This window comes from Typopeltis vanoorti, chromosome 23 (assembly GCF_054136105.1).
Source record: "Typopeltis vanoorti isolate ZY-2024b chromosome 23, IOZ_Tvanoo_1.0, whole genome shotgun sequence".
Classification (NCBI taxonomy): domain Eukaryota; kingdom Metazoa; phylum Arthropoda; class Arachnida; order Uropygi; family Thelyphonidae; genus Typopeltis; species Typopeltis vanoorti.
In genome coordinates this window covers 41,052,537-41,077,301 of record NC_143571.1, presented here as the reverse complement: position 1 = coordinate 41,077,301, position 24,765 = coordinate 41,052,537, and the positions used below count along the sequence as shown (strand labels likewise).

The 24,765-nt window shown below is 34.5% G+C and overlaps 1 protein-coding gene across 2 annotated transcripts in view; it reads left to right on the top strand.

Moving 5' to 3' along the window:
* Positions 1-24,765, top strand: part of LOC150093796 (uncharacterized) — a 544,781-nt gene that overhangs the window by 472,477 nt on the left and 47,539 nt on the right. For both annotated transcript variants that reach the window (XM_090413179.1, XM_090413180.1), the window contains exons 22-23: positions 9,411-9,439; positions 22,185-22,373. In XM_090413179.1, coding sequence (XP_090269305.1) covers positions 9,411-9,439; positions 22,185-22,373 — 218 coding nt within the window. The remainder of the gene's footprint in view (positions 1-9,410; positions 9,440-22,184; positions 22,374-24,765) is intronic.

The window sequence follows — 24,765 nt, the reverse complement described above, 5'->3', positions numbered from 1 at the left end:
AAGTTTTTCGCCACATTCGTTGTTTTGAGCATAATTCCACTGTTCATGGTGACTATTAAAGTCTCCAATATAAATTGCGGGATGTTCAGCAATAGGAATAATTTTTTCCAGCCAAAGTGATCCAGGCGGCTTATAAATATTTAATTGTAATATCTTGAACTTTTATCACTACTGTATGTATGTTTTCTACAATATTTTGAGATAGAAGAAAAACTTCTGTAAGACGATTTCGCACATACGTTGCTATTCCATATACTTCATGATAATTTGCACCAATAGCAGTGTAACCTGGAATGCAACCTCTTTTAAGGAGCTGTTCAGGATCAGCAGCATATTTTCCTGGACAGCAATCACATCAACATTGTTGGTTAACAATAATTTCGATAAAAAATTGCATTTGGCTTTGCTAATAGATTCAATATTTAATTGGCAAATACGTAGTGTATGGCCAATATTTCTAAATTCTGGTTTCTGCAAGTCACTATATTCATTAAATTCAGTAGATATCATGAAATTGGCCAGGAGTCCTTAGGATGGACTAGCTGCCTATCGCTGTTGCTCATTTAGCACCACCCAGGGGACACATATAGCTTTAGGATCACTATGGACATGAGCAACTTTGTCCCCCAAAGTGTTATAAATTTGTTACAATGCTGTTGCATTATTTGCAATCCTCTTACAAAAAGGTCTTTCCCTTGTTGCACAAACCTGACCGCAGCTGCAGATATGACTTCATCATCTGTGATAAATTTTATTCCTTTCAAGTGTTTCTTTAAATTTGGGAATAGGAAATAGTCAGATGGAGCCAGGTCTGACGCATAAGGTGGATGAGGCAGATGTTGATAGTCCAAGTTGTACATTGTCTGTTGGGTTTCATGAACCATTTGAGCAGGTCCATTGTCCTGGAAAAAGCAACATGTCTCAATTCAGTTTCCTGCAGTGTTTTTCATTCAGTACCACCTTCACTTCCTTCAGAGCTATTGAATAACCTGCTGCTACTGTAACAGTTTTACCTTTTTTGAGGTACTTGGTAAGGATTACACCATCCATATCCCAAAAGACAATGACAAGAACCTTCCCTTCTGCCTTTTGGGTTTGAAACTTCTTTGGCAGTGGAGAAACTTTGTGTATCCATTCCATTGACTATTGTTTGGTCTCTGGGTCATAGTGATGATGCCATGTTTCATCAGCAGTCACAATATGAGCCAAAAAAATTGCATCTGATTTCTGAGAATGACCCAAAATCCCTTGAGATGAGAGCACACGTTTTCTCTTTTGGTCACTAACCACTCGGCTGGCCGAGTGGTTAGCGTATCTGCTCTCCAGTCAAAAGGCTGTGGGTTCGAATCCCGCCATGGGCATGATGTTGTGATTGTCTGTGAAACTACTAGTGGTGGTGTAGATGGAGTTGATGATGGAGACAGAGAGTTGTAGAGCAAGTGCCCTCCCTCGATGAGTCCATGGACTCCCTGGAGGTCATGTAGTAGTAGTAATAATAATAATAATGACTCCAATTTGTTTCCTAGATATCCCCAGAATCTTTGCAATGTTTCTAGCTGGTATTCGTCTATCATCAAGGATCATGGCATGCACTGTATTGATGTTTTTAGGTGTGATATCTGTTGTCTCAGGATGCCTGGTTTTAAACTTGGCCACCCATTTTGCAGAACAAAAAACTTGGTGATGGCCTGTACCTCTGTGTCTCAAATTTCTTCAAAACCTCTGACATGTCTTATATATCCTAAAGAAAAAGAAAAAATTATTACAATTTGATGAAACATGGGGGTAAAGAGTTGTTCTTTGTGTTATCTAACCTCCCCCCTTATAAGTGAAATAGCATACATTATGTTAATATATGGTGGCTTTGATGATCAAAAGAATTTGTGCTTGCAAGATGGATTATATAGTAGAATGGGTTTAGTGTTAGGTGCTGAGAAATTGTTAAGTGAAAGAGTGAAAGTGAATAGTCTTGAGAAACTGGAGATGAGAGAAAGAGAATAGCTTTACTGAGGGAAAACTAACTTAAGCAGCACATGGTTGGCAGAGACTCAGTTCAAGAACATAGGATGTAATAATAGTGTCTGAAAATATGTCTATAACCATGATGACTATTATGTCTCCAGTTGGTACAATCAATTGTGCAGTTTTGATTTGGAAAGTGATTTGATTTGATTAAGAAGGGAATGGAACTGTAAAATAGGTGAGTATAAATTAACTGAGAAGGCAGCCTTGGTATGAGAAACTGCATGGTAGAAGTCAAATATATGTGGAATGTTGTTTTTGTAGTCTTGAAATTCCAGTCAAAGCAGCTAAGGCTATGAGGCTAGTGTATTATATTTGTTAATTGCATGTGTTCTTCTGGCTGCTTTTGTAGAAGGGACACCTTGCCATGTCTGCATGTAACAAGATGCAAATGATGTCAATCTTGTCTAGAATAGTTCTTTGCATCCTAAACAAGATTCGAACTTTTGGATCTTTTTAAATGATATCATTACTGACAGCTACAGAGGGGCCACCCCTCCCCTTTGAATTAGTCAAAGGGTGTCTAAAGGAAATATCTAACTGTATCCCCTAAGTTAGAAAAGTAAATCTTATGGGAGTTAAATTGATAAATTACTCTTTAATTCCCATTAGGGTTGATCAGCTTGCAAGAGATGTTGAATTGGGATTGACGGGCAAATTATATTATAATATAATAATAATAAATATAAATCTGTAAACAGTGGTTTTGTAAATTTTGGGATTTGCGAATTTAAGTGTGCTAGTTTTACTGCAACATTACAGAACTATTAATGAATGCTATACATGTTGGAGGCTTAATGGAGTAAAAACAGCACTGAGAAAAGATTGAAATCACTATTTAATTCTTCTAGTATATCATCTCAGTCATAGTGACATCTTCGGGGAGTACATTTTGAAACTCATAACATAAACAGAAAAGCAACACAAAACTAAGTGAAATATATGGATGAAAGACTAGCGGTCCTAACTAGGTGGGATGTCATCTGTGATGCCTGAGTTGTAAACTGGCATCTCAATGATTAATATTTCCCTTATTTTATAAAGTTTTATACATTGCATTTATTCTGATTGGGCTGATTTTTGAGGGCAGCTGCAGATTGTAAAAACAGTCTTTCTCTTCTAAACTTGCTGTGTAGAGCATGGACAAGGCACAATTGACCATAGTCATGATTGCAGATGTATGTTTTATGCTCTTGTATAATAGATAGTTGCTGTTGTCCTGTCTGCTCATATAGGTAGGCCAACTTCCAGGAACAGGGAACTCTCTATACACCAGGAACTGAGGGAGTTGGTCTTTAGTATTAAAGAAAAAGGATAGCTAGTTTGTTTCAAAGGTAAGGACTTGAAATTTCTGCAGCAGTTTTATTTCTTTAGAATTCTATTTTTTGCCAAAGTGCCTAGGACATAGGGGATGGTGATGGCATTACTATAATCCTTTCTAATGGAATATTATGAATTTGGAGGGAAGATTGATAATTTTTTGGTTCTGTAGGAACTGTAGCCATTAGTTACAGTTAAGGAAGGTAATCCTTAACTTAACTGAGAATTCATCCATAGTGTATATGGCTGAATTCTCTTGAAAAGAGACCTTATTGGAACAAAGATTATAGGCTCTTTTGGTTAAAGTTTTTAATGATACTATATTGTTGAGAGGGAGTATGATGAAACTTTCTGAATATATCTGCCTGTGTGAGTGGCTTTTCTGTATGCTGAGTAAGAGAGAAAGAGAGATTACAATTAGGAAAGTATGTTACCCGTACAGACGAGTAACCCCACAACTTGGTTGGAGAGTAGGTATGCCATCTACGCAGCCAGCCAAATTGACATGATGTGAGATTAGTTAACCTCACATGTTGTTGCAATACTTAGTCTGTACATTTCATGCATGTACATATTCAAACACTACAGTATATTATTAAAATAAAGAGCCAAAAGCCAGGCTCTTCAGTGAAAAGTGAAACCTTATCAAAATGGACCAATAAAAGGCAAATATCTAGACTCTTGGGTGGCGCCTGTGCTGTCTTCTTAGTGGTCCATACTGAGGTAACTTATGAATGCCAGGGGATGCATTCCCCCCCCCCCACCTTCTATATAAAGAAAAAAAAATTATGTCAACCAGTATCCTATAACTTCTCCTTCTTCTTATGGCCCTACACCCCAGATTGGGCCTTGCCCTCCTGGATTTGATGCCCCCAACCCTGTGTGTCTAAAACTTTACTTTTCCAGTTTGGACATTATAATATGTCCAAACAGGATGTTGCTATCTTGACTAATGGTGTCTATCCATCTTGTTATAGGCTTTCCTTTTGGTCTTTTACAAGAATTTTACTATTTATTGTTTTCTTAAAAAAACATGTCCTGCCCACTGCAACGTTTTGGACTTGATTACATTAGACATTGTGGGGTCTTTATGTGTTTGTATCTGATTCTCCAGAAACCATTATCATCCACTGGTCCAAATATTTTTCTAAGAATTTTCCTTTCAAAAACTAAAATAATTCTCTTCTCTTGTTGTAATTCTCCAGGTTTCACATCCATAAGTAACTTATGAATATTGATTTCTATATTTTTACTTTAGTCTTCCAATGAATATGAACCGAGTACCATTTGATACTCAGTTCGCAATGATAAACATTCTCTTGTTTACAATTGTCTGCAGTCTACATACTCTCAATCTATCCTCATAATCTGTATTCCATAATTCTAATATCATTTTCGTAACTCTTCTTTGCATCCGTTCCACATCTTCATCAGTCCCTTGGAGCTTGTGAGATTCAATCTGTGCACATCAGTCCAAGTACGATCATATCAAGGACTTATAAAGAGGCAAAATGACTTACTTATCCTTACACATCAGTGTTCATTGAAGTTAATTAACCTGAGTTGTATTTACTGTTTTTTGTAATATATCTGCATTAAAATTCAGATATCCCAAAAATTAAAAATATAACTTGAATTAGTTAAGAAATTAGTAATGCAGCATTAGTTTGTCAAGTTGTTAGTTAAATATATGTTGCAAACAAGATGATTTGAAATGTTAATTGTATTTTTGGCTACTGAAGGCTTGCTTAGATGTGTAATAAATTTATTTAAATTAGATTTTAAAGCATAATTATAATTTTGTATGAGCTGTAAAAAAAAGTTAGTAATGTTGGTATCATTTATGTGTTGACAAATGTTTACAAAATGTTAGTGACAAGAGAAGTGAATGTTACTGCTGTATTCACATTGTGAAAATGATTACATGAACTTACCTTGGGCATAAAAGATTGTGCAAGTAAAAAATGTTATTAATCCCTTTTGTTTCCATAATGAAATACCATGAGTTGGCATATTCAAAAGAATATGAGGTCTCATCAGTGATCTCATCATCTTATATAAACATGTAAGAAAACTCATGTAAAAAAAACTTTTCATTTAGAATTTTTGGCTAAGTATCGTAGGCGTCATCGGTACAGGATCTTAGAATGGAAATTAAACAATAACAGATAATTCTAAAAGTTGCTGCCTGAGTACTATCTTAAGATAATTAAATAAGGTCAATAATTTTCTAACTATTAAAAAAAAAAAAAAGATATATAAACAAAATAAAGTTAGGAACGATAGCAGATTTAAAAACTACCATCTCCCGAAGGAAATAGACATAGACCATCAGATCTGTTTAAGTTAGGATAGTGAAGTAAAGTTTCACACATTTCTTTATAAAGACATTCTGTGAGGAAACAACTTTTATGAAGGACTCTTGTCTTGTTCCAATAAACTCTGCTTTGCATTGATAGCATGCTCTGCAAGTTCAGACTGTTCAGACTAATGGTATTTAAGATAAGGCTAGTGTTCTTCTAGATGAATAAAAGCAGATTTTCCAGTTTGCCCAAAATAAGATAACCCAAAAGAGCAAGAAATCTGGTAGACAGATGCCTGGATAACTGAGATGTGGAAGCTTGTCCATAGGAGAAGCAAGAAAGGTGGAGATTTTTTCGGATGGGGCAAAAGCCAACAAAAATATTCAGTGGTTTCAAACTTTCACTATGAATTCAATAATGCTCTTTGCACATAAAGAATAGGAATGGTGCTTCTGTATTGGAAGAGGTAGATAAACCATAAGTGTTAAAAACATTTTTTGATGAAAGAATCCATAAAACTATTAGACAAAAAAAAAAAAAGATGGGAGTTAATATGTTATAATTCTTTCTATTGAAATTTGTCTTAAGAACATAAACAGTGAGCATGATGTACTAAAGTCTTAATACTTCTGTTTGACTAGGATGCCTGTGATATTAGCCAACCTGGTTGGCTGAATAGTTAGCGTATCTGCTCTCCAGCCAAATGGTTGCTGGTTTGAATCCTGCTGTGGGGATGGATGTTTGTGGTTGAAAATACTAGGGGTGGTGGTTGGCAGTAGATGGCATTGGTGTAGATGATGAAAGTAGTTGCAGGTGATGGATTGGTAGAGACGGAGAGTTGTAGAGTAGGTGCCCTCCCTCGATGAGGCTTTGGACTCCCTGGAGGTGTTACATAATAATAATAATAATAATAGCTATCTCGAATTCAGAATATTTTAATAATAAGATGTGACACTGACACCTTCTGTCTATTTGTATATGAAAATATGACTTTTGCATTACTTCAACCTTTGTATCCTGGCTCCCTCAGGTGCCCTCCCTCGATGAGTCTTTGGACTCCCTGGAGGTATTACATAATAATAATAATAGCTATCTCGAATCCAGAATATTTTAATAATAAGATGTGACACTGACACCTTCTGTCTATTTGTATATGAAAATATGACTTTTGCATTACTTCAACCTTTGTATCGCCTCTGGCTCCCACTGATGAGACCTCAATAAAGTCGAAAATAGTGTGGGTAGTGATGCATAGCATTATACATGTCCACAAGGATTTGTGGTTTGCATTATGGGATACTAAGGCAAGTGATGTGAAGTCAATACTACCTTCATCCAAGTGTAAGCAAACTTTGTTTGCTTACATTTGGATGAAGGATTAAACCAAGTATATAATTTCTTGGTATCTTTAATTTATAGTATAACCAAGTGGGAAAACTTCCAACAACTTGTACCATTGTATATGTTTAAAAACATGTATTAGAAACACTTTCCTGAAATATTGGTTTCAATGTTCTTCAACATTGAAAAAGCCTATGACACATCCTGGAGATATCACATATTAAAGGATCTGTTGAATCTTGGTCTTTTGGCTACCTTCCTGTTTATATATTAAGAACTTTCTATCCAACCGTGTGTTGCAAGTCCAAGTGGGTATTTTATCAAGAAGAGAAGGTTCCTCAAGGCTCTGTCTTAAGTGTAACCGTCTTCACTATTAAAGTGAGCTGACTGAGTAGCTTCCTCCCACAGTAGGCAATTGCCTCTATGTTGATAATTTACTCTCACTCTGCAATATTGAGGTCATTGAAAAACAATAAAAAGCAATTGATCACTTCCCTTCATGGGCTCTTTATTGTGGGGTTCAAGTTATCTGATGAAATGCACCCTCCACTCCAGTCGTGATTTAAGAATTGGACAAGCTAGTATTCCTGTAGTTCCAGAGGCCAAGTTTCTGGGACTCGTCTTGGATAGAAAACTCAACTTTCTTCTGGATAAATGCAAAAAAAAACATTGAACATCCTCTGCACTCTATCCTCTACTGAATGGTGTTGATCAATGTTCCTTGCTCAGTATTTATTATGTACTTGTATGTTCATAGCTTATTATAGATCCCTGGTTTACAGTTCTGCAAGGGAGAGCACGCTCTGGTGGTTGAACCAAGTCCATTCTCAATGCATCCGATTAGCTACTGTTGCTTTTCGCACATCACCCATTCAAAGCCTTTATGTTGAATCAAATGAATCCTCTCTATCACTTAGATGAAAATATATATCTTTTAATTATGCCCTAAAAATAAAGTCTCTTCCAGATCCCTATATCAACTACTCTGTTTTCTCTACATTGGAAGGTCCTGTATCACACATGCCAGACTGCCATCTGTTCTTTTTGTTATGTATGTTAAAGAGGCTATGGATGCTATTGGCATGTGCCAACAACATTACCTATACCAAACAAAACAGCATTCTACCATATCAGGTTTGCACCCCATCCTGCAACTTCACTTTATCAACTAGAAGTCTCATATACCCTCATCTGTCTACCTTCAGTTGTTCAGTGCGCACATAGCAGCCCATTCTGATTTCTTGTCCATCTATGCTAATGGTTCAAGATCAGAGATCTCTGTTGGCTGGTTAGAAATTGTAATGTTCCCTAACATTACAATCTCTAACCAGATCCCATCCGATTGCAGTAACTATATAGCAGATATATATATATATAAGTGTATAATTTGTACAGACTTTGAGTTCTTTACAGGCTATCTCCTCTTTAGTATATAATTCACATTCAGTTCTTCGTGAAGTGACTCACTTAAAATAAAGACCCGAAATTTCGATGGTCTGTTGTGTTGATTCCCAGCCACACTGGAATTAAGGGAAATTGCATTGCAGATGCAGCTGCTAGATCAGCTGACACTTTCTCGACCTACTGTTTGACGGTCCCTGGTTATAAAATCAGAGTTAATTGCACAATGGCAATACTTATGGCAGGAAGCACTGACAAACAGATTACATTAGAAGCCTGACATTAAGCACTGGCAGTCTCTAGTCAACATAGGAACAGAAGAGAGGAAGTTGTTCTTGCTATGCTCCACATTGATCACAGTCATCTCACACATTCTTATTTACTGAGGGCTGATGGACTCAGCTGTGCATGTGAGGAATGCAACATTCATCTTATCATTAGTCATATTCTGGTGGAGTGAGAATGCTTCACAAGAGAGAGAAATGGACATTTTTTACTTATCCGGCCAGGCCCTATACACTCAAACAGATGTTATCAGACTCGGACAGATTGCACAAAGTTTTTAGATAATTTATTCAAAGACATTTGTTTATGGATTTGTATACCACATTGTAAATACTAAACTTTGTATGTGCATTTTTTTACTCATTTATATCCTAATAATGTTGTGCATATATTTGATACTATTCACTATTTATTTATCTACCAACACCCTGTTGTAATCTTTGCTCTGGCACAATATGACATGCTGTCCTTGCACCATAAAACCCCAAATCAATTGTTCTTTTAATAAATAACATTTTGCAGTTGTGCAGTGTTAATTCTGACATCTTTATTTTAACAATAAAGATGTCAGAATTCATAAAGCTTTTGTCTCATTCCAGTGTTCTTTTGTTTTGTACAACTGCTCATTTAATAATGATAATGTACAATTTTCTAGAATTTTAAAAAGATCTGATTTCATTTTTTTTATATCTGTAGAAAATTATCAGAATTTAATTAAAAAAAACATTTTTTCCTTAGATATGCTGCAGATCCATGTCCTCCTCCTGGTAAGTTTGTTTTATTTTTTTTCTGTATTTCAGTGTTTACAAAGGAAAATTTTCCTCTTCTTCGTTACATTTTTTTCCAGTTCCTCAATTAGTCTGAGATATTTTCCACTCCTAAGATTTACTCTCATATGTTTTCCTGTACCTAGAGTGGTGATTTAATGAGAACAACTTATCTAAAACTACTTTCTTATTAATTTTTTTGATATAATGCTCAAATTTTATGATGATTAATCCATTTTTTTAAAATAATTATTTGAGCATTGGCAGCTAATTGGATTTGAAATGAGCTGTGTGCTATTTATGGGATCAGTCTGTTAATAATTAAATATTATTTAAAGCTGGTATGTATACCACATGGGACTAATTGGTAGAAAAATATTTTTTATTATAATAATACTAGTAGTTTTGTGAGCAACTATGGTTCATTTCATCAGCAGAAAATAGTGAATAAATAAACAATTAAGCTACTACAAGCAGAATAACAATAATTGAAATGTTTGAAAAAGTCAACAGTAGAATGATTGCATGTACTGTGTTGAATCTTGATGGTTGGTGACATGATGTGATGCATGTCATCAGGGCCCACACCTGTTAGGTTTTACGCAAGAAAAATCCAGACTTGATGTAAGATCGTGCCTTGTTTTTTTGTTGCGTTGTTGTAGGTTTTTAACATTTCATACAACTCTTTATAAGCTATAAAGAAGAAATTAAATAGTCCAGATAGATCATTTCATGATTGACACAACCGGCCGGGTTGGCCGAGTGGTTAACATATCTGCTCTCCAGCCGGAAGGCTGTGGGTTTGAATCCCACCAAGGGCATTGATGTTTGTAATTGTCTGTGAAAATACTAGTTGATTAACAGTAGATGGCATTGGTATAGACCAGTGTTTCTCAACAATTCTACGGACCACAATTAACTTCCCACCATACCAGCTTTGCTGGTATGGTGGAAAGTCAATTGAATAACAGATCCATGTGTGGGTGGGAGGGGGCACTTTTTTGGCGTTTAAGAAATCTTTCCTTACTGTCTATAAAATAGCAACTGAGTGATGAAATGATGATTTTGCGAACAGAAAAGCAAGAAAAATAACATTTTAGAATGTTGGAATTAAAGTTTTACTTGAAAAATAAATAGTGTTTTTAATTTATTTCCCTATACGTCATTTTGCCTTTTCGTAATTTTTTAAAAACCTAAGTAGGAATTACCAACATTTTTGAAAAACTGTGACATTTATAACATAATACATCTAAAAGCATGTTTTGAATACATATGGAAACATAACATAATTAATTAAATTGGAAGTAAAAATTAATAGTGTATTATCATTGAACAAAGTTTTAATTTTTATTAAACAAATAAATAAAATGACCTAATTATGTTACTACTTACTCTTAATGAGATGGTTGAGCTTCTCGATCCTTGCAGAGTTGCTGGATATCTGGCTCAATATTGGTCAAATTCAGCCGAAGATCGGCACACACACAAAAAGATGATTTCTGTATTTTGTTTTTATTTGAAGGAGCGATGAAAATCCTTTCTCACAAAGATAGGTTGTAGAGAACTGCATGACAATTTTCAATGCTTGTTCAGATAATTCGGGAAATTCACTTCTCACCTGAAGGCAAGATCCAAAATTGAGCCAAACCAAGATCACGGAGTTGCATTTTAACTTTCATTGCATTTTCCACTGTCACTTGAAAGCTCAATTAACTGTTCTTTTTTCGATAACGAAAGGTCATTCTCGAGACTGCAAGCCTGAAATGGATCGCAAACCCACAGAAATCTGTTATAAAAGTTATTCGGAAAATATGTTTCAAAATTATGTTTCAGATTTTTGAGGTGGTCACAAACCCTTTCCAGAAACTCAGAATTAACAAAAATATCATTTTCCACTAAAAAGGATTCTAATGTTGGAAAAGATGCAAATTGTCTGTCTTTTACATAATTAATCCATAAAACCAGTTTTTTCTCGAATGCCTTTATTTTGTTGTAGGCATCAAGAACAGTTAAAGAATTTCCCTGAAGGGAGAGATTTAGTTCATTTAATTTTGAAAAAATGTCTGAAAGTTAGGATAGTGTTGATAACCATGCTTCGTTAACAAGGAGTGAGGAAAAATCAGAATTACATTCATTTACAAATAATATAATTTCGTGCCTTAATTGAAATAACCTTGTTAGTACTTTGCCCCTGGAAAGCCAGCGAATTTCTGAATGAAGCAAAAGTTGTATATATATATTCACTGCCCATTTTATTGCAGAGTACTGAAAATAACCTGTTATTTAACGGTCAAGCTTTAATAAAATTAACTAGCTTTATAGCATTATATAGAACAGTTTTAAATTTGGTGGCATTTCTTTGGAGGCTAACGCTTCCCTATGTATGAAACAACGTACCCAATTCATATTTGGAACTACTTCCTTGACCATAGAAACAACCCCACTATGCCTGCCTGTAAGGGTGTCAGCTCCATCTGAACAGAAGCCTATACATTTTTCCCGCTGGATCCCTTTGTGTAATATGTAATTATATGGTCAATGGGGCATTATATCAAGCAATACTTAGTCTTTATTTGTGTTGTAAGTCAGCAGTTAGAATTGAAGGAAGTACAGGAAGATGGTGTAATGTTAAATCTGGTGAGACAAGGATGTACATTATTCCCTCTGTTATTCATTATCTATATGGATCACATTATCAAGGAAAGTGGTATTAAACATGATATCAAAATTGGAGATGTTAATGTCAGCTCTTTGCTTTATGCGGGTGATGTTATACTTCTAAATAAATCTGCTACAAGTCTGCAAGATTCTCTGACTAAATTGAATAGCTGTTGTAATAGATATGGTATGAAGGTCAGCAATAAAAAGACAAAGACAATGAAAATAGGCAGAATCATTGAAAATGTCAACTGTGTTGTTAATGGAGAACCTGTGGAACAAGTAAAACATTTCAGCTATTTAGGCACGATTTTTACTGAAGATGGTAAATTAAATATAGAAATAGACAACAGAATCAGCAAAGCTGGTATGGTGGGAAGTCAATTGAATAAATTCATATGGAATAAGAGAGAAATTAGTCGGAACACTAAATTAGCTGTATACAAGACAGTGTTCAAACCAGTTTTAACTTATGGATCTGAGAGCTGGGTCAGAAGTAAAACACTTGACCAAAGACTAGAGACCACAGATATGAAAGTCCTGAGAAAGATTATAGGCGTGAACAGATGGCATCATTGGCAATATCACATTAAAAACAAGGATATTAGGAAAGAACTTGACATTGTCAGCATCCAGGAAAGCGTTAGCAGAGCTAATCTCAGGTGGTATGGTCACTTAAACAGAATGGGCGAGGAAAGATTAGCAAAACAAGTGTTATCTGCCAAGTTGGCAGCAAAACGACCTAGAGACAGACCAAGATATAGGTGGATTGATACAGTACAAAGTGCTTTAGATGATAGAAATATAAGATCTGATAATGTTGGAGTCTTGACAAGTAACAGACTGATTTGGAGGAAAATTGTAGATAGGAAATTAATAATGATGTAATTTTTTTCATGTAGTACTATCATATCCTGTACACCCCTTGAGGGTACATGGCAGGAATTTGATGATGATGACTAATTGGTAGAAAAATATTTTTATTATAATAATACTAGTAGTTTTTTGAGCAACTATGGTTCATTTCATCACAGAAAATAATGAATAAATAAACAATTAAGCTACTACAAGCAGAATAATGATAATATGAAATGTTTGAAAAAGACTAACAGTAGAATGATTGCATGTACTGTGTTGAATCTTGATGGTTGGTGACATGATGTGATGCATGTCACCAAGGCCTACACCTGTTAGGCTTTATACGAGAAAAATCCCGATGTAAGATCATGCCTCGTTTTTTGTCGTGTTGTGGTAGCTTTTAACATTTCATCCAACTCTTATAAGCTCTAAAGGAGAAATTAAATAGTCCAGATAGATCATTTCATGAGTGACACAACTGGCCTGGTTGGCCAAGTGGTTAGCGTATCTGCTCTCCAGCCAAAAGGCTGTGGGTTTGAATCCCACCAAGGGCATTGATGTTTGTTATTATCTGTGAAAATACTAGTGGTTGTGGACAGTAGATGGCACTGATGTAGATGATTCAGTTTGCTGCAGTTGGTGGTTGAGACAGAGAGTTGTAGAGTAGATGCCCTCCCTCAATGAGTCCTTGGACTCCTTGGAGGTGTGACTTAATGATAATAATTAATTGGTGTTTAGATTCTGTTTTGTATGCAGCTATTCCTGATTTTTTTTGTCCCCTTTTTTTCCCATCTACATCCTTAAAATTTTCTTACATGCATATCTCACTTGACCTGCCTGTCTATCCTACATGGCATGTTCCACAAACACGAGTAATATTATAAACCCTAGTTTTCTTAATTGGTGGGTGGAGATTTGGAGGTCTAAGTAGACTCAGAATTTTCTTTAGTGAAAAAAAAAAAAAAAAAAAGTCACTACCATTGCTGTACAAGATATCAAGTGTTCTTGATATCTTGTCCATGACTAACCAGATGCAGGGAGAAGTACCACTTCTCTGTAATAATTTTGCATTCCTTGGCCGTTTGGTGGCCTGAAGGTTGTTGTAGAAAGCTTTTATTAACAAGTGTTCCAACATAGGATTAAACTTAGATATTTAGTTCTTGATTTCTTTTGTCTGTATTGCTGGAGAAATTGCATACTCTGCCTCTTAGGTTCTTGCCAATTTATTGCATTGTGAATGGTGTTAGGGTTTTGCATGTGGTTATCTTCGGGTATGCATCCTTTTTCTGTATGCTGAATAGCTTTGCTTGTTTTGCTCAAACCACTTCTAGGAGCAAGTCTAAAAATCAATCTGTGTAGGCTTCTAATTCAACAGTGAATATGATTTAGAATTTGAATGATGTTGATTAGATGAGTGCTGAATTCCTGTAGTTGGTTTGTAGAGATAGACCATATGATGGTCTATCTCTACAAATATTGACATGATATAGCTCAGAAAATATTGATATTATGTAACCACACTTTAGGTCATATCTTATGGGTCTCCAGAGCTTGTTTCTCAAACCATTCCAGGAACAATTTTGCTAGTAGTGGTGCCAATAGCACCCATTGCTGTTCCTCCTTTCTGTTTGTAAAATCAGTGTGGAAATTTGAAGGTATTGTTGATGCAGTGCTTTTAAAAATGTCATATCTGGAAGAAATAGGTTTTAAAAGAGGTAAACTGTGAGTAGACATATTGGTACACAATAAATAACGGAAAAAAACTCACATAGAAAGATTATGTATTAGTATAATTTTCGCCTGTGTGTCACAAGCATCTTCAGTACATTAAGCTCAAAATTAAACACTAACTGACAATTCCAAAAAGCGCCATCTATCTCCTTTATGGGAGATAGTACTTTACAAATCAGCTAATCTTTCCTAACTTTTTATTGTATTAATTTTTTATTTATTTATTTATTTATTTTTATTTTAGGAAAGTTATTGACCTTTTTAGTTATCTTACACCAGCTACTTAGGTGGCGCTTTTTGGAATTGTCAGTTAGTGTTTAATTTTGAGCTTAATGTACTGAAGATGCCTGTGACACACAGGCGAAAATTATACTAATAAATAATCTTTCTACGTGAGTTTTTTTCCATTATTTATTGGAAGAAATAGATTGTGAAATAACCTTGTGGTTCTACTTGGAGTACATTAATGAACAGATTGGTTATGTCTAGACTTGCAAGTGGGTCAGTTTGATTCTATTGTTAAATCTTTTGCCTACTAAGTGAACTGTGCCATGTTTCTGATAATTTTGCCGATGTGAGGACATGCCAGTTGTGCAAGGTTTTTCCCTCTCCCTTTCCTCCCACTCCAAGCCACCACGGAAAACAAGATTACATTGATGATACTTCTCTCCTATATTTGGTCAGTAGTGGACAAGATATCGTAGCTACTATATTAACAAGGGATTAAAGTTGTCTTCTTTCTTTCTACTGAACAAGATTTCAAATCTCCTTAGACCTCCAAAACCTTTCCACCTGCCAATTAAGAAACCTGCTGTTTACGAAGTACTTGCACTTGTGGAATATGTTATGTTGGACAGATATGCAGGTCAGAAGAAATATGCATATCAGATCATTTTAAGGACATAGGGGAAAAAAAAAAAGAAACTCAAATCAGGATCGAAACACCAAGTAATATGGCAACTAACTGAAAAATGATCCATGTGTGAGCTATAATTTCTACTGCAGAGCTTTTAAAGAGATTTTTATTTCATCTGAAATATTAAAAATCTCACATTAATACAGAAAAAAATAAATAAATAACATAATCTTCCATCAACTCTTGTCTTCTCCCTTAAAAAAATATGATGCATATAGCTGCGACATAACATGCATGCATGTGCACATTTCATTATTAGTCTTTTTCAAACATTTAATACAATTTTCATTATTCTGCTTGTAGCCTCACTGTTTATTTATTCACTATATCTCTTGAAAAAGTGAACCATAGTTATTCATGAAACTAATAGAGTGTTAAAATCAAAATATTTCTGTACCATTTAGTTCTGGTATACATACTAGCCTTAAATAGTATCAGGTTCTCCTACTACAAAATGTTGGACAAGTCTTCAAACTCAAATAATTATAAATATTTTGATGGCAGTGGTATCCATCTAAATACTGGTGGGTACATCAAGAGTTGAATTTTGGATCAACTTCCATAGACATAAAAAACTTAAGAATTGACATCAGAGGAAATTTATGGCAGTTGACTTGATCTAGATTCCCTTGACACCTAGATCTAGGGTCGAAGGTATTCCAAATATAAGTGAAAGGATATTTAAAAAAATAAAAATTCTGATATTTAGTTTCTGTGTTCTTACCAAAGTCTTTCCATGTCTTTTGTTTAACTAGTTTTACACAGTGCTTCACTTTCTTACATTTTTTTCTGTATTCTCTAATAGCACAAGCTGCACTTGCCAGGAACTTTGAGAGGGTTTGATGAGCAAAATCATGTTGTATATAGCAGCATGTGAAAGTAGGTTTATGATGAACCAAAGTTGTTAGGTATACTCCACAAATGAAATTTTTCTTCTTTGGATTTTTTTACAAAACGTTATGTAAAAGTAGTTTTAAGGGTATAATGGTGTATTGGAGAGGAGGGTGTTCAAGAAAGCTAATTTTCCTTCTTTTTCTTTTTCCATACTAAAGTTGATGTGAGAATGTTGAAGATGCTAAAGTTGTTGTTAATCTTGATTAGGAAGGAATGTAGAGCTCTTTCAGATTCGAGTCAAATGGCAAATACACCATCCACATAGTGTACACAAAATGAGGATTATGGTATCATAGAGGAGAATAAATCTTCTAGATGTTTCAGGTAGAAATTAGCTAAGACCAGAAAACTCCCCAGTCTTGTAGTACATTTGATCGTCTTGTACAGTTTGTTTCCACAGATGAAGTAGCCTTAGTAAATGATAAAATAGTTCAGTGATATCTGAAGGGAACCTCTGTGATGACAGCTAGAGTGTTGGCAAGTACACCAGCAAATAAAGACTTCAGGTCAAAACTGACCATTATGTTAATACACTGTAAGGTAATAGCATATTGATATGATAGTTTTAAGTTTTTAATTTTCAAAAATTCAGATGAATTTTTCCATAAGTACTTAAGCGATAAGCTAGGAACTTTGCTAGACAACAGGTAAGTAGGTAGGATCTTCAGTTGAGTTAACTGTGTGTTTAAGAGGAACACCTTCTTTGTGGGTTTTTGGTAATTCATTAAATACTCGTTGAAAATTATATACACTTTGGGTTGAAATGTCTACAAGCTGTGTATTATATAGTTGAAACTGGATCGTAAAAAATTTATGAGACTAGAAATTTGGGAGAGAGTGTGTTTTCAAGTTCAGGGCAATATTGAAAAAAGTGGACAATATAGTTTAATGGATCACTTGGTTGTTAAGGCCTAGTTTGAACATTTTTGAAGACAAGATTTCATTGAGTGAAGTCAAAGATGCCCTGAAGGCACTAAAATCTAACAAAGCATGTCGAAATGATAATATCAATGCCAAAATGTTAAAAGTTGATCCTAACACAACTATTACCAAATTACAAAGGTTATACAACGAAATATGGAAGACAGAAAAAATTACTCAACAATGGAAAGAAGCAGTAATTATAAAAATCCCCCAATAAAGAGATTTGACTAAGTGTGAAAATTGGAAAGGAATAAGTCTGCTTTCAATTCCCGCAAAAGTTTTTACAAAAATTTTAATTAGTAGATTAAAAAAAGAAATCAAAAATTTATTAAGAGAAGAACAGGCAGGTTTCTGAGCTGATTGCAGAACCATCCAACAAATATTCACGCTTAGAAATATAATTGAACAATGTATGGAATTTCAAGCCTTACTTTACCTAAACTTCATCGATTTTAGTAAAACATTCAACTAAGTAGACAGAGAGAAACTTTGGAAAATATTAGAAGAATACAGAATACCTTATAAATTTCTCAACGTTATTAAGAATATGTATAATGGCAGCAAGTCTTGCATGGAAGTAGATAGAAAACTTAGACTTCTTTATCATTGAAACTGGAGTTAGGTAGGGTGGTTTTCTATCTGGTCTATTATTTATCATTTTAAGTGATTGGATTATGAAGAACTCAATTAATCATCAAAAGAGAGGAATACATTGGGACTTTACATCCCCACCGGAAGACCTTGATTTTGCTGATGACATAGCGCTCCTGTCCTCCAAAAAAGACTTTACAGATAAAAACTGATTACTTTGCTCGCTGTGCAGAAACTGTGGGTCTTCATATAAACAAGAAGAAAACTAAGGTCATGCGAATAAATGAAAAATCAAATAAAGAAATTAAGTTAAAAAATTAAACAATTGAAGATGTTGATACTTTTACATACCTTGGATCAGTAATAAATAAACAAGGCAGCACCGACGAAGACGTTTTACAAAGAATTGCTACAGCACAAAATTGTTTCAGGTCATTAAATGAATTATGGGAAGCATCAAATATCACAGTTCAAGTGAAAATTAATATCTATAAATATATTGTGCAAGCAGTATTGCTATACAGCTCTGAAACTTGGAAACTTACCAAGGCACAAAGTAATAAATTGGACATTTTCCAAAACAAATGTTTAAGAAGAATTTAAAAAAAATTCTGGCCAAATACAATCACTAATGAGGAACTTTTAAAAAAAAAACCTTCTCCAAGTCAATAGATAAAGAGATTCACCTAAGAAGATGGAAATGACTGGACATGTTCTTCACATGGGAATAAACAGAATTCCCCAAGTTGCACTGAGTTGGGCTCCAGAAGGGAGATGTTCTAGAGGTTCACAAAAATTAACTTGGAGAAGAATGATGGAATCCGAAATGAAGGAGGCAAGATGAGCGAGTTGGGCAGAAGCAAGAGCAGCTGCTAGGGACAGATGGAATACCAGCATTGCAGCCTTATGTGGTAGCAGGCACAGAAAGACTTGATGATGATGATAATGGTTGTTAAGGAATATATAGACAAATATTAATACAGAGGTTATTATCCCTCTTTATCAAGCTTTTATATGACCACATTTGGACTAGTTTGCACAAATTTGTTTGTATTGGTCTCTCTCTTAGAGGAATGAGGAAGTGGTACAGAGAATCCAAAAGTAGATGGCATAATAGCAACTAGTTTGGAATCGAAGGTTTGTGGATTACAAAGTTTAGTGGGTAGAAAGAAAAGAAGGGATATTTTGAAAACATATAAGTTAATGGAAACTTTTCAACACATGTCAGGATTAAAAAAAAGTTATGCAAAAGTAGTTTTAAGGGTATAAGAACTAAATTTCCTGTTTGGAGGATAGTGAATGAGTTTCCAGAGGCTTGAGTGTTTTTGTCAGTGATTAAGTTTAGAGAAGTGTGATGGTGTGAGTATTGGTTAGTGTGGTTCTCCCATAATGAGATTTTTGAACTCCTTGGAGGGAGAGAGAGATGCTTATGTAATTATAATAATAATAATAATAAATTAGCAAATCTTTCCTTCACAAACATTAATGTCAAAATATTAGAAGAAAAAATAAACAGCTCAAATTTGCAGAGGTTATTCAAATTCATAAGGATAGTTCATTGCATAAATTAAAAAAGTGTAGACTAGTTGGTCTTTTTCATATTCTTCATATGGATTACTTGTTCAATAGGAGATCAGTTTCATTAATTAAGGAGGAGGATTATGTTTTATGGAGGAAATGGATACATGATAACAGATATGATGTGATTTGTATGGATTTAAAAAAATTATTGTGATTATATTGTGCTTGATCTGCTGATTAAAATTCCAAATAGATATTAGATCTCCTAGCAGTTTGGATAGAAAATTAATGACTGTCTATTAAGTAACAGAGTACTCCACAGTTCTGTATTAGTACCCTTCTTGTGTAATATATTTGTAAATGATTTTGGCTGAACTATGTAGAATAAAATTTTTCTCTTCGCTGATGATGATGTAAAGTTAGGAAGTCCATCCATTGTTAAAGCATGGACAGAAAGGGAAGTGGAGTTGAAATTCAATGCAAAGAAATGTAGTTATATGTGGTTTGTTAAATGGTATTATCAAATGATTGAAGAGTTGAAGAGACAAGCTTTAGAAAGAGTTTTTCTTTCTAAAGCTTGTAATGGTATCATAATTTGTAAAGAATTTATGATACCATTATATAAACAAGTCTCTGGTAAAGCTAATGATCTTAACTCTACTTATATTTTTAATGGATACTAAGAAAATTGCCATTTTCAGAAAGGATACAAAAAGTATAAGAATGGATTGTTTCATGATGGTTATGAGAACGGTTAGCTAATTTTTGAATTCACTTAAGAAAATGGAGAGTGTTTAATTGAAATTTGTAAGTTAGGTCAAGACAAATATTGAAATAGCAAAATGTCTTGCAACCCAACTGAACAAGAGATATTAATATAGAGCATAATACAAAAAAATAGACGAGGAGAGAGAGAGAGAGAGAGAGAACAAATATGCAAAGGTCATTTTTAATCATTTAGGTTGAAAATATGGAGAATGGCCCTTAGGTTATAGAAGTAGTGAATTTATATAACTAAGGAAGAATTAAATAGTTATTGATTGGGGGAAAATTTAAAACTTTTCTGTAATGGTTATCTAATTTAGCAGTGTTGATCATGTCACTATTGTCACATGTTTTTTATAAATATACAGGCAGTCCTCAACTTGTCTAAGAGTCACATTCTGCAAACTTTATGTAGCTTGAACTTAAGTCAGATTTAATCCCATCATCCTTTAATTATACTCTGTTGCTGATTAGCGTCATTCACAGGATGCATGTGCAAATGTGAAGAAATGTAATAAAGTATAAATAATAGAAAAAATATAAGCAAAAAAGTTTAATTTTGACATTCAACTTTCCATGTGAAATTATCAAGAGAGGAATGAGTAGTGACTTCTTTCTTCTGTTCATAAAGCTCCCAATAATAGGCTAAAAGCATCATCTGTTTCTCTTTGGACTTAAGACTATGCAGCATTGGATCCAACTTTGAATTCTTCATCCACCTTCATACTGACATAAACATCTTTACCAGTGTGTTCCAGAAATTTTCATCATGAAAAAGCATTATGTTCAAGAGTGTTGTTACATGTGCGCATACTTAGGGGAATTCATGGTAAAGACATTTTTAATGTCTGTGAATTTTAAAGGCGAAGCACTGCTGAGAAAAGCAAAGGTCGCTCAGTATGCCAAGAAGATCATGACAACAATCTTTTGGGATTGTTGGTGGACTTCTCTTGATTGACTTCAAGGAAAGGAATACTACTGTGAATGTAGAATATTATGCTTCACTCCTGCACAAACTGTGTGTTGCCATAAAGGAGAAGAGACGAGTAATGTTGAGTCATGATGTTTGCCTACTTCATGACAGTGCTCCAGTCCATATGGCTATTGTTGTGAAGGCCACAGCGAAGGACTGTGGCTTCTAGGAGATTGAACACCCATCCTACAGCGAAGATCTAGCACCCAGTGACTACTACCTCTTCTCGAAATTGAAGAAAGACCTTCAAGGAAGAAAATTTGCAGATGACAATGAGTTGAAAGGTGCAGTTTTAGGCCATTTTGCAGACAAAAGTACAGACTATTTTTTCAAGGGCATAGAAATATTAATTCAAAAATGAAGTGAAGGGAGATTATGTTAAAAAGTGACAGTTATTTTCTTTCTATCACCTCTAAAAGTTAGTCAGGCTGGAAACTTATGGAACCACCCTTCTCTTCCCATCATTCAGTTAGTTGGACTATTGAGCTTTACTTTAGTTGCAGTGATTTTTCCCCCTTTCACAGACCTACAACTAATTATGAACACGTATAAAACTTACAAATGCTGTTAAAGTATTAATATGCGCTTGAGTAGATCTAGTTCACACTTTTGCCATATAGATGCACTTAAGTCTCCTTGGTAGCCATTACTAATACACTAAAATAACTCATCTCTACTGGATGAATGATAAATATAGTTTCTCAAATTATGGTCAAGTCACACAAGTAGAAATGATTTAGAAAAAAGAAAATGATGTTCCTTAAAAATATTTCTATCAAAATGAAGTACTTCATTATATTAATGTATAATGTCACTCATGGTATTAAAAACTGTTAGAATTGTAAATAGCTATTGAGTGTCAGTATATCAATTCACTAATATTTTAATTAAAAAAAATTCTGATATTATTTTAGATCGTCGCCACTTTGATAATCCTGTGTATGCTTACCAGGGAGTTCCAGGTCCAAGTTGCTCGGTGTTGAATAATAACAGCCAAGGTATATCAAGTACAAAACAGATTTATAATGACTTGGGAATTAAAAGCAATATTTCAAAGGCAAAAAAAGACTATGATGATGACTGTGATAGCCTTAGTGAAAAAGGTATCAGAATTTTTCTGATAGATGTGCTAGTTGTCATTATTTATTTTCATATTTTAATATCATAGTGCATATTTTTAGCCAATACAAATAAAACTCATAACTACAGTCCATGTGAAGCAACTGTTTTTGGTGGAGGGAGACCTCCCGGTGATGGTACTGACTTTTTTTTTTTGTCCTTATTACTTTGCTGTGCTTTTCTTTCCTTATTCTTTTCTCTGCTTCTCCTGAGTTATTTTTTATTATCATGTTTTCTAGACTACCATCACATCACTGGAATTCAATGCCTTTCTACCATGTTTGCCATGCTGTGCAACCTGTGGATATCCAGAAAGGGCTGTCCTTGATGGCCCCACCAGAATCATTATGCTAGTGAGCTTGCCTACAAGGGTCAAAGGTGTTGTAGTAAACCTTCCCCATGGTCTAGGGCCCAAGGCTTGCTGAGATATCCATATAGCATCTGGGGTAGCTCGGAAGTTTCACTCCTGAGCACCATCATTGCTTTCTGGAGAGTGTGCAACCATATGTGGCTAGGGAGCTCTGTTGCCCTAAACTCCTCCTGAGAATGGATACTTCTTCATCCTCTTGTTTATCAGGGCCCTCAATAAGCCCTAAGCATGTCATGAAACCATAGAAACACTAACAGAAAATCAGAATAAGAAGCACAAAACATTAGAAGTTGTGATCAATATACCATTTTTCTTAATAATACATTCAACAAGGGAACATCGTCTTGAAAAAAATGTCACCTTTTTCATCCAGAAGGGTTTGCCAGAGTTAGCAGAATCTCCAATGTCCATAAAGAAGTTCCATTCAGGAGATCTACTTAGTGAAGAATCAACTAAGACACAATCAGAAAGGTCACTTCATGCAACATCTGTCGGGGGGATACCAATTACAGTTACCTCCCCCTTCCAACAAAGCTTTAAACCTTCCAGAGGTGTAATATTAGAGTGAGATCTCCTCAACATACCAGACAAGGAAATTTGCTCCAAAATGAAAGATCAGGGAGTTACTGCTATGAGGAGAATATATATATACATTCCCTGGTTTTTAATTTTTGCAGAGCATTAATGTTTACCATCTCATATAAATTCTGTACTTATTAGTTTGATTAATTTAATTTTATTTATGTATAAAATTATATATATAATTTCTTCTGTGTACTTTTAAGAAATGTTTTATTTATTTTTATATATTGATTTTAGATCTATATATGCTGCTTATTTATTACATGTGTTCTTGTGCAGCATGAACATGAAGATATTTTAATAAGGTAATACTGTAAAATATAGGTGTTTCTATATCATTGACCATTTTCAGTAGAATGTTACTTACAATCCAGTCATTTTCAGCTCTTACAAAGACTCTCCATGCTAAAAATGTTAAGTCCCTTTCTGATATCTTCATTTTTAATATGATTCTGCCATTGATGCCATCTGTTCACTCTCCTGATTTTTCTGAGAACTTTCAGAAAGCACAGTCTTCAAAGGCTTGATTGATCATAATCATGACTGCAGATGTATTTTGTGTGTTCCTGTCTGTCCATAGTAAACCAACTTGCAAGAACAGTAGTACACTTGATATATACCAGGCACAAAGAGAGAGAGGATGGAGATTATCTTTATTAGAATAGATAAGAGTAGCGATCTTTCAGTGCATGTTGAAACCATGCAGTGATTGTATTTCTTTAAGATTCTGGCTGTTTTTTCTGAAGTGTCTTGGGCATAGGAGATACCCATCATTGGGAGGTTACAAAAAAAAATATATATATATATATATATATATTTTTTTTTTGATACTTTGGGAACTGTAGCCATTACATAAGAAGGTGTAGTGGACATAATTAAGTTCTCTGTAAAAGACTCATTGGAATAAAGGTTATATGCTCTGTTGATTAGTATTTTATTGATCCATATTGTTGAGGGGTGATCGGAAAGTTTGTGAATGTATCTGCCTGTGTGGGTGGGCTTCTTATATACAGTAAAGGCCAGGTTACTGGGTAGGCATGTTATCAAGGTGTTCAGAAATGCTAAATTCCTACTAGTTTATTCTTCCATAGTCAACTGATTCTAAGATGAATACTATTGAAGTGAGAGAGGAAAGAGTCTAAATGTGTCTGGACCATGAGGCCAAATTGAGAACACGTCATCATCACATATCTTCACTAGATAGAAGGTTTGAGAGAGACCGAGTCAAGAGCTTGTTGTTTAAAAAATATTCAATAAAAAAAATTGGTGGGGGTGGAAGCACAAAATTTATAAACAGATTAGAGGGTACCTCTAATCTGTTTATAAATTTTATGCTTCCAAGATAAATATTTAAATATTTGGAATGGATAGCAAAGGAAAAGAGATCAGTAATATCAGGAGGAGGATTTTTTTTTTTTTTTTTT